Genomic DNA, 11,832 nt, shown 5'->3' with positions numbered 1-11,832 from the left:
TTATGCCCCAACGTTGGTGTGGACAAAACCTTCACATGTGTGATCAGGGCTATGCAGGTGAGATGGTATTATGTAGCATGGCAGTCACGTCAACCTGGATTTACTTTTTTTTTTATTAATTAAGAATATGTATCAGTAGATAAATCAAATGAACCTACCTTTTAACTCCCACTTTAGCTGCAAAGGTTTCTGCAGACTTCAGTGGACGCTGGATTAGGTAGGCAAAATTAAATTAGTCATAGAAGCTGCAGGGCAGAGACTCGGGGACTGAGCAATACCTGAATATAGAGGGCTGTCTGGCAGTGCACTGCTATGTTCTCGTTATCCTTAGCCATGAAGTATGAGTAACACCTTGCAATGTAAAACACACTGAATATTTGTGTTTGGTTTATTCTTACCAAGTTCCCACCATCATAATAACTTTACAATTTTGCCTCAGGTAAAAAAATATTCAATAGAAAGATTATGCCACTAAGGATATCTTTAAGAAATACACACAATTTCTCACAAAAAAAATAAAATCAGATCAGCTCTTTCTTTACAAAACATGTTTTTCTTTTATAAACCTTATACAGTATGGCATTTTGATTAGCTTTTGCAATAAACAGTTCATCAAAATTAAATTAACTGGTAGTATATATGATAATTGCTTTTTAATTTAATGACATAATACAGTCCTAGGTATTGCTACAACTTAACAGTGAGCCACTATAGTGGCAAAAAATACATATCATTTAATTCCTCATTTATAGTCTCAAGTTTCTTGTACTTTAAAAAAAAATATGATTCTGTCAAAAGTCTGTGTAAACATCTTTGTGTCTTAATTGTTACTGTCTTAAGAATGCAGCAATAAGAAGACAAACTCAGCAGCCCATTTGCTTTTCTTTTGGTCCAAGTAAAGCATGAGGAGTGCATTTAGGCCTTTTCTGAAGCTGGTACTATTTTTGAATCAGAATCTTCTCGTTCCGAGTCCTGAAGGTGCTCTGTTGTTTTGCTGGCCTCATCCTCAGTCTCATCACTGTGATTTTTGGATTCTTCTGAAATGACAGTCAGCTTGTCATAAAAAAGATGCTCTTGTGGGAGTGGAGAAAAATACTGCTCACCACTGGGAGGCTTGCTCAAAAACTGTGAAGGAAAGAGGAAATGAGATTTAGGCTGCACCAGCCATACCATCCTGTTTCCTTAAAAATATATTTTGTATTGTTTTCCACAGATCAGTTGGCTTTCTCAGTCCTTAGAAGTCCCAGAGTGGTGACAATGCAATAACCTCTCTGTTCACCTTAATATCCTGTGCAAGGCTTGGAAGCAAGTTAGAAGTGCCTTTATTTGTGAGAAGATACCCCAGGGGTTAGTGATTTCTTTGGAATATAAACTTTCTTAAAAAAAATTCAAATACCTAGGGTTTGTTTGGAAACAAAAACTAAAAACAGCGACGTGACTGTAGGTGAAGGAGTTCACAGGGAGATTTGTCAAATAGCTCCAAGAGATGTGAATTGTTCCTGCCATGTCAGAGAGCTGTCTGCTCAGACATCAAATAGTGATGCTTTAAATGTCAACATAAACTGTGACCATTTAGTCAAGTAAAGGAGAGGGAAGGTGATTTGCGGGGCTATGCAGTTCAGTGAGAAAGATGACTTAAATTTAGTACCAAAATATCACAACTTCCTCCCACTCCCTGTTCTGTAGGCAAGATGGAACCAGCCTCAAGAATCAACGTGGACTTCACTGGCTATCACGACTGTATTTTGAACACCAACACAAGAACAGCACACCTACTCAACACAGTGATAACATGGCAACCACTCATTCTGGCAGCTGAAGCGGCACTTCAGTTTATTGGTAGTGGCTGGAGGAGTACAACCGCATTTTGTTCTTGTGACCTGACCCTTATTACTTCAGTGCATTTTACAAAAGAAGTGAGCTGCTCTATCAGGAGTCTTCTTGACTGTAATTACAAAAATAAATACTAATATTATTGCTATTAGACCTTTTTCTAGGAAACTGTGATTTGAAATGTTCTATCAGTAACCTGCAATCTCAAATGTTCACGTAGTGAAACCACTGCCTTTGATAAATGTCATTTTAGGTAAGCACGACTGACCTTTGGTTACTGTGATTAACCCACTAGCACAAAATGGAAATTTTCCCATTCTTTTCAGAAACCTGTGAGCAAAATGAAATTTGACTGCATCCTGTACTGATCAGAGCAATGCTACCTTTCCAACAGCTGAGCTCCAGCTTCAGCGAACTACTGCATGCTCAGCATCTGCCCAACGTCAAGCACAAGACCATTGCTAAGTCAGCTCCAAAGCTTTAGTCTGCTGCACTCTAAATGAGTCAACATGAAAGACCCAGAGAAACTGCAGGAAACTCAGAAGTGTGTAGGTAGCTAACTTCAGCCTCCGGAACACTCTGTATAGCCTTGTTTCTTGGAGGAGATTCTGATACAGCCTTTTTATGTCGCTGTATGGGTAACAGGGTCAGTGGTGTTCCCCAACAGTAATGGCTAACATTCAGTGCTCTCATTTTATCTTGAATTTTCAGCCTTCACTGCATTCTTTACTGAAGTTAAAACTCATTATTATATTTGTGAAAGAACTTTGTTTCAGCAGTACAAATGTGCAATTTTAAGTCTAAAATGAGACAGGGGAGACATATCTCAGTTGTTTGCTATCTAAAAAGAGGAACTGAAGGTTAACACCTGTTATTCTCTCACTTTAAAATGAAAGAAAACATCCTGTTTCTAAGCCATATAAAGCTTCATGTTAGAAATGATGCAGTTGCTTTAGGAATAGAAGTCTATGTTACATTTTTAAATTGTTCAGCTTTTAAATATTTTGGACTATTCTGTGCAGAACAGTTCAAAATGACAGTATTTTAGAGTTTATTATACATCAGTATACTTCAAAAGGAAGTCTAATTTCACTGCTTCTTACTTCTGTCTATGCAGCACCACAGAACTTGATGAAAAAACTGAGGTAACATTCATGTAAAATTTATGACCTTATAATGCCAGAGATTAAATATTAAATGAACTAACTTCCACTACCTTTCTCACACTGAAAAGTACCTTCCTTTGTCAGCTTTTTCCAAAGTTCACGACTTCATCATTTACACTGATTTGAATGGCTTTTTATGTTTGGCAGAAGAGCAATTTTTACCATACAGAACAACCATGTAACAACAGGTAACCTTGTAGTCTAAAACCCCCTCAGAATAGTCTGCACTTTACAGACGGCTTTACAATGAGGAGCAAATGAAAGAAGGCAAAATAAAAGAAGGTCTAAAGGTTTTGGCAGAGAGCGCCTTTGGAAAGCAGGCAATTCTGCTGAAAAGGCTGATTTTAATTGTGTCAGGTAGAAAACAAACCTCTTTCAAGTGTTGTGGGAAAATATATGAAGGGCAGAAAACATGTTTGGTGAGTCGGTATAGATACAAAAAGGAAAAGAAACAAACAGGAACAGATATTACAACGACCAACATTGATCCTGTAAGAACAGTCACAATTATCCACACTGGAGTTACACCTGCAAGAGACAAGAAAAAAAAAATTAACACTGTGATTATTAATTTCTGACTATATTCTCTTCAAATTATCACTTTCTCTATGGAATTTAAAAAAAACCCCCAAACGATTACAAAATTGTAATTGCAAACTTTGTTTCCAGATGCGAAATACCTCTTAGCTTAGAATTTTTGGTCTGAACAGGCTGAGGAAGTTCTCAATGAAGTAGCCATCATATTCAGACATTTACAGTTACAAACACTGGTGATTCTACATGCAATACTCAGCAAATGATTAAAGGAAAAAAGACCAACAGAACCATCCACAAGGTGATACAATGTAAAAACCTATTGTTCACTCCTTGGTGTTTCAGGAGCCTGGGAGTTGACACATACCACCACCAGAGTGTAAGCTTCCACTTTTCTCTTAAAGAAATCTGTAAAAAATGGCAGCAAAGACAGCAGGGGACAAAAGTCTGTAAAATTCTAAACTACTGAGCTTTTAAAAAAATTAGGCCATGCACGGGGATTTCACAACAGGTGATGGGAATGAAGATGTATCCATACATCACTGTAAAAATGTTTTAAACAACCGACCTACACTTGCTAGCACTGTTCTAGCCATGAACGAACAAGAGACACCACCACCTGCAATTCAACTGCAGTGTAGGCAGATAATATACATATAGGAAAAATATATGAGGAAACACTTCATGAGGAAAAACATAGGAGAAACAGGTTAGCCCAGTAGCTTCCCTAGGCTTCCCCGAGATGGCTTCCTCATGACCTTGAGTCTCTGCCTTGGATTTTCCACACGTTATCTGAGGGTGTAAGTTAGCTGAAATACACATGACGCCTGTGGAAAGGACATTATCGAGGACCCCATCCTTTCTTTAAACTATGGACATGAAGCTCCCTGCTTTGGTACTTAACTGCCTTCGAAATGAGAAAGGAAGTACCTAACCAAAATATTTGTTCATATTATTGATTAATAATTGCTGTGTTTCACAGAGAAAGAGCATCATGGCCTGGTCTCGTGACAGACACTGGCAACATCGCCACAGATGAAGCAGACTGCAAGACAGAGTCCCATTCCTTTCTTGGTTACAAATTCACAGAGCAAAGGCTTTCACAGGACGATGAATACAGCTGATGGTAAAAAATTCAGACACACAGTGTGATCAGTGAAGAGCCTATGCTCCATTTAACTCTGATTTTCAGAGTATGAGGAATGCAGAGGTCTCTGCAGCGAAGTAAAGCATCATGCCATCAGTAACATCGCTTGTAGTTCTCACTTCATTTCCAACTCCTCTGCTCCAAAGATACACACGTATTAACCGCCAAGCAATACTAAAATTACAAACACATCCATTTTTGTAAGGTTTACACGTTACACCGATTTTCATTTTGAAAACCTTTGCACATCTCCCCGTTCCCTACAGCGCGTGTCCCGTCGCAGCAGGTATTACCGTTGTGGGTTGTCTGCTCACAAAGCTCTCCGCTCAGTTCCCCAGTTTTGTTCCATTCGGGGATAACTGCTTGCACTTGAATACAATATATTGTCCATGGCTCCAACTGAGATAATATTTCAGAGTTATGTTTAGTATCTACGTGAGTTACCTAATAACAGAGAAGAATACAGAAAATTTGAAAAGCATGAGTCCAGGGAATGGACTAGCTAAGTAATTAAAATTACATTTAGTAGGACAAATTCTAGCAGTTATAGCTGTAACATGAATAAGGCTTTTCAAGGCAGATTGAAATGCCCTGCCTGTGTCAGATAACTGATAACTCTACATCAATTTCCCCTGTGGTTACTGTGAGACCATTCACACCACTGACTTTCTGGCTGCTTCTAGCAGCGTTAGCGAAGATTTAGGTTAAAGAGCCCTATAGAGAAGTGATAAATGAGATCTGTTTGCAGAGAGGAACAACTGTCTAACTGAATGAGATCAACTAATAAGGCTTTAACAGACAAACATAATTTAATTTGAGCTAGAACAAGTAGGATGGATGATCTAGACAAAAGGGGAAAAAAAAAGAGAAATAAAAAGGCTTGTGGAAGCTATAAGGTGACTGGCAGCAGATGTAACTTGCTGTTTGGAGGCATGACTGGTTACATCCCTGTAACTATACGGTTCCTGCAGAGTGTAGGAATCCCTACAACATGTCCCGTTACGTACTAACAGATTCTTTCTCAGGGGTGAGGGCACTCTATAGCTAGGTTTCAACATTTTGAGCAAGCACCCACTTCAAAAAATAACCTACAAACTCACATAGTCTATGCCTTTTGCTTCTTTGATCCCTATGAAATTTCCCAGACAAGCACAGATTCTACCTGAAGTTCCCACATTCTCTGATAATCTGCCTAAGTTTGCAGCCCATGTGCAGAAATACCTTCATTTCTTGTAGTTCGGGAACTGAAAACCAGTCTGTGTTTTGGGAAATGATGATCCCTCATTTTCTAGAACTGAATGCCAAAGAATTTTGCAGGGTAACAAATACAAGTGAGAATTATATGTAGTGGAGTCCTATTATATGAAAATTGTACTGATGTACAAAGCACTAATTATACTGTGACTGGTGTCTTCCAGTAAAGGGCTTCCTTTTTTCCTGTAATAGAACTCATGACCCTATAATTAACATATTATTTATGATCTTTCTCCATGCTTTTTGTATGGAGAAGTCTTTTGAGCTGAGTAACACATCCGTCTGTGGAAGAGGCTGTCCATGAGCGGAAGAAAGCAAATTACAACAGATAGAAATTGAAGAGGTGAAGGTGACCACAGTTAACGTAAGGCCTCATCCATGGTGGTATCCAAAGCCCAAAGTCCCACGAAGAGCACAGGTACTTGAATGACATCGGATTTCAATCTGAGTCAGCTTATCACCATGATGACAGAGACTGCTGATGTTACAGCTTCCAAGTTTACCCTCGCTTGTATGTGTGAAATACGGAGATTTGGTGGGGAAGACTGCATCGCAAACAAACGCATCACTAAACTGAGGAAATAAACTCTCATAATGTAGCAGTTATTTCTAATTATGGAAAGAGCAAATTATATCCATGCTACTGTTTAACTACACAGCTAATTGCCATTAGCTCTGAACAGCAGTTGTAGTGACTAGACTTTATTACACTGTAATTAGGAGAGATGATACATTTTTACTTCAGTACCCTTAGCTTTCAGAACTTCATCAGTATGGTATTTTACCAGGACAAGTATGTATCAAAGTCAAGGAGTCACAATACCCTGGAAGCAGAAGTTCTGTCTGTATTGCTGCCTTTCTTCCAGTACAGTATTCTGTAATTCCACGAGCCATAATAGTGCTTTAGAGGCCACTTGTCCTGATGCTCAGCGAAAGGGCCTGTGAAATCCACATGCAGGGACCCAGACTCTGACTTCACTTTGACATCAGGTGGCCCAACGACTGCTGTATGTTAGAATGGTGGAAGAGAAGAAAGAACGGAATTCAGTTTCACGTTGTTCTCAGTTTGACACTTTTATACAACCCTTGAGAATTCGTGCTTTAAATAATTTTACCTATTAGAAGAAAGTAAATTCCTTTCATGGGTCAGGCATAAATAAATCCTTTCCTTATAGAACTGGTCTTGAAAGGGGTTTATATTTGCCGTTAAACAACAGATACTACTGCAGACTACATTCCCCATATGCTAAAGTAACTCAGTTCTCCTTTGCCAGCTGTGCTGACTCCTGGGAGAGGAAGGACTATTTCTGTAGGTCATTACTCACTTCTCCTTCTGGGCCAAGCTGTCGCAACGTCTGTCTTTTCTGAGTAGAGCCTCTGGTGAAGTGGTTTAATGTTTCTTTCGTTGGGATCATTTTGAAAAACTGAAAATTTTGAATTATTTCTGCATGTCTTACCCATTGCGCTCCTTAGACTGAATATTACGTTCTCGCATTTTGTAAATGGCTTGGTCTTATTATGAAGTTTTTGTGCCACTACCTAAATTATTTCATAAGTAGCTTAGTTATCAACTGCGTTGTGTCGGCAATGAGCTCTCCATTAAAGTCTCCTATAATTCCAGCAAACAACTCTGCCTCAGCTGCCTCTATGAAAGTTCTGCCTGGCTACAGTCACGCTATAGAGTGTCTAATAAAGGAAGAGCTCAATTTTGCATTCCTCTAGAAATATGTACTTCTATAATTAAAAATACCCCCCCTCTGCTTGCTGGACCATACATTCATGTAATGCTCATGAATATGTTGTTGAACTTACAAAAAATAATGTGAGGAGGTCTTGGTTACTCACGTTTTCTTAGGCTATTCCTACAATACAGCGTGGAATGTTTTAAAAAAGCACTAGCAGAAATAATAACACGGAAAGGAATATCAGATATTTTTATCATGATGCCCTGTTCAGGTTAGCTACAACAACATTAAAAAATTCTCATGTCCTCCTCTGAGATTTAGCCAGTTGGCCACTACTCCCAGGTCTTTCTTTCCAGGTAGTTCTATTCTCAGATTTTCCCATTCAGGAATAAGCTGCCTTTCCACAGCCAAGCCTCCTCGGAAGGCCACATGCTCTTTCAAATATATGTCAAACTACAACTCCGTTAATGATTTACAAGTTTCCTCTCTACTCTGAAAATCCATCCATACTTTTCGTATTACATTTTCTTTTGGCTGTAATTTGCACTTGCAATGTTCTAGGCAGATTAAATTATATCAACGTTATGCTTTTGGAGAGATAACCAATAAAAGCATTTTGAAAAATAAGGCTGTAAGCTGTAAAATTACACTCTGAAATCCAAGGAACAGAAAGATGAAATTCAAGCAAATGGAGGCAGAACAAGGAAAAATAAAAGGATTTTTAAAAGTTTTTCTCAAAGATGAGGTGTAACAGAATGGTTCCTGCATGGTTTTGTATTAACAGCTGTGAGGAGAAAAAAGCGTTGGGTAACATAATCTAAAATAATTTGATTTTTGCTATGAGTGGAGTAAGAATGCACAAAACAAAGGACGCTCATTGGTAAAAACCACTCTGTCATTCCCAAGCTCAGATGACAGCAAAGTGGTTGACATCTCTGTTGTGCACTGAAATGCAAGGCAATGTCTAAATTGTCTCTCACAAAAGACTGTAAAGCTTCACTAAGAGAATGGCAATATCGTGCCATGAAGATTTCTTATCTAAAAATTAATCTTTCGCTGTGATTTTTTTTTTTAACTAAGAAAAAGAAAAAGAAAGCTTTTTGCCTGACGTAGCAATGAAGAAGAAAGTAATTGAACTTTAGATGTACAGCAAGCCTGAATCCTTGAACAAAAGCTCTCCCTGGCTGGAAAATATAAATGATCCTTATTTTAAGGGAAAAATACACATTTTTTTAAAGCTTCCTCAAAAGAGGTTTCAAGTACCAATACTAACATCTAGCTATAATAGTGAGCCTACTATGCTTTCTGACAGCAACTTCTGCCTTCAAAAAATGAAAGTGTTACAACTAAGATTTTATAGTTCCATGTAATTAAATTTCAAAATTTAATTTCAATTAAATGTCATTAAATTTCAAAATGATCCACATGCTGTAGCTTTTCTTCTGGAGCCAAATTGTAAAGGTGCACTAATAGCAGACAATATTTTTTGTGGAAGATCAGAAAAAGGCTTACTGTCATCCATGGGCTGAAATCTGACGGTCGCCCACTTTGAATAGTTATTTTCTGACTCTGCTCTGACCTGTAAAATGTAGTCTCCATACACAGACAGAGAAGAGACATCGCACTCGGTGACTCTCAAGTTCGTGCTCACATTTGTATATGTATTTCCAGGTATATGAACACTGTATGGAAGAGAAACAAAACGTATATGATGTGTAAATTCTAACCGACTAAATGTCTTTCCTCTCAATTAACTGGAGAAGTGGTATATCTGTTTGTTAATCCAACCAGTTACGACTCATGAACAAGAAAAATTAGATCCAGTGTATAAGAAACATCATTATTAGTATGTACACACACAGTAGGCATTTTATATGCGTCATAAATCCATGATAAAGTTAGAGATTAAAATCGTGATTCAGTAAATATATGCCCTTTTCTTGACAGTGGTTACAAAACTTGAATCAACAGACAGCAGTTATCAGACAAGTCTGCAAATATTAGGAGATTATCGCTACACACAGCTTTGCTGTTTGACTTTGTTCAGAACCGTCTTTAAGATACGCATATAAAGAAAAGCCGAGAAAATAGAGCCTGAGAACTGACTGGGAACTGCTTAATAGATGATATTCTTTCTGTTTTCTATCAAAAGCCCACCTAGGAACGTAGTGATCAACAGGCAACTGCTGCCAGAACCCAGAAAAAAAAAAAAAAATCTTCTTTCAACTAAGATGGCCCGTACCCTCAATTTGGGGATTTCTCCTCAGCAGGCACCTGACTGTGGGTGCCATCATCTCCACTTTATGTCCTACCCTGTCTTGGCCAAAAAACTTTTTTGGACCGCAAGACCTGTGGTCCATCACGTGCTTTCCTTGCCGAGCACGGAGGCAGGCAGGGAGCCCACTGCTGGGCTGGGGAAGCGGCCGCCTTCCTCGCTTTTCCGAACAGGAAAGACCCACTCGGAAGGACACGCTGGCGAAACCAAATCAAAGATAAATCAACCCACCAAAACTGACAAAAGGAAACCTCAAAAAATGTGTCCTAACTTTAAGGGACTGAATGGACGAGCCCCCAGCCTGTGGTTCATCGGGCATTTCCACTAAGGACACAGGCAAGCTGGCTGTGTCGATGGCAGAGCACAGAATGGAGAGAAAGACCAGGTAAGGTCCTAACGCTCGGCAGGGCTAACTCTCTTGAATCACAGGTTAACAGCTACATGACAGAGAAAAAACACACGTGGAGCTAATAACATCCAACATTAAAATGTGTTTCTGGTTCCAAAAAAAAGTACGTACAAAGCTGCTTTGGGTGTGAAATGTTTGGAAAATGCCTCTGTCCTGTTATTTAGCTCAGAAGATAAGCCTCTCACAACCTATAATAAAGGAAACAAATCACAAACACATGCAGCTGTAAAACGTGAACTAAAGGAAGCCGAACTCCCCCAGACTTACCTCTTAAATTGGACAGTGTAACTTATATTCCCTTTGTGAAACCTAGGTGCATCCCACCGTAAAATGCTACGAAGATTAACTGAAATAATTCTTGCATTTTGGGGTTTGGGCACTATTCCAGATACTGTGGGAGCAATCAAAAACAAACATTTTAGTATGTGTTCTTCCAGTGACTTCTCAGTCATCCAAAACTTAAATATAGCCAACTTTCTCTTCCTTGCCTCAGATGCTTTTTTAGAAACAGACTTTAATATAATTAATTTAAATCCTGATGCCTATAGTTCTTTCTGAGCTTATGCAACAAAACCAAAGTAGCCAGCGTCGATGATTTCCAGTAAGTACAGTCTTCGTGATATCATCAGTTCTTGTGCAAGACTGACTTGTTACTGCCTGAGACTTAGGGCCCGTCACACTATGTGCATGAACTCTCACTGACATTGTCAAAATCAAATTTTTCTAAGTAGTGCTCCAGTAGCACCATGGAAATAACATGGGGGTGTGGATTGATTTATTGGGGTTTGTTTTGTGGTTTTGGTTTGGTTTGGTTTGGTGTTTTTTTTTTTTTTTTTCTGAAGAGGAACAGTCTTTCTACACAGACCTGGGTATATGACTGAAATAATTAAAAAAATAAAAATCCATCAGAAGCATGTTTATATCATCACTGTCTGGATTAGCATTGCCATTTAAAATGCTTTAAACATTCTGTTGTTAAGCCACCCTTTTGAAAAACAGAGACGAACACGAAGTACCTTTGAAGGCAAGAGAGCTATGCAATACACCATGCAGATAAACGTACCATTAATTGGCGCTCTTCACAAATGACGAAAACACAATTGTTTTGCTTTATTGAACGTAGACTCAATTCCTACAATGTTACCCTCGCACCCAACAGATCAGCTCAAACGTGCTTCACATCACGAAGGCAGAAGTTGTTTGCTCCCCTGCAGCCAGACCTCCTCGAGAGACGCGGTCCCTCCACGTCCGTGCCCTCTCCAGTACCCACCCTGGGCACTCGCCTTCACCGACCTCTGCCCGTGCAGACACCCCGCTCCTCTGCAGGCGCCTCTGGCCTCCTGCTCCCACACCTTCTCCTGCCTGCCAAATCCCTGGTGTGCAGAGCGCCAAGGAAGATGGGTGCAGGTAACAGACCGCAGAGACTCAGCGTGAACAACACGGCTGACAAAAACATCTGGCTCCTCGAAGGCACCTGATTTCCCTTCTCCCGCATGACAGGGCCCTCCCTACAAAGGACTCTCTCCAGG

General features: G+C 39.4%; 1 protein-coding gene across 1 annotated transcript; it reads right to left on the bottom strand.

The window, feature by feature from the left end:
• Positions 1-915: 915 nt before the first annotated feature.
• IL10RB (interleukin 10 receptor, beta) lies at positions 916-10,694 on the bottom strand (the record flags this gene model as incomplete). Its single annotated transcript, XM_009701036.1, has 6 exons — positions 916-1,125; positions 3,370-3,527; positions 4,974-5,124; positions 6,758-6,939; positions 9,132-9,301; positions 10,571-10,694. Coding segments are annotated over 6 exons (995 nt in total), but the record flags the coding sequence as incomplete, so codon positions are not given.
• Between the last annotated feature and the right edge of the window lie 1,138 nt (positions 10,695-11,832).

Source organism: Cariama cristata, unplaced genomic scaffold, assembly GCF_000690535.1.
Source record: "Cariama cristata isolate BGI_N322 unplaced genomic scaffold, ASM69053v1 scaffold43705, whole genome shotgun sequence".
NCBI lineage: Eukaryota > Metazoa > Chordata > Aves > Cariamiformes > Cariamidae > Cariama > Cariama cristata.
This window is presented reverse-complemented; position numbering and strand designations above follow the sequence as displayed.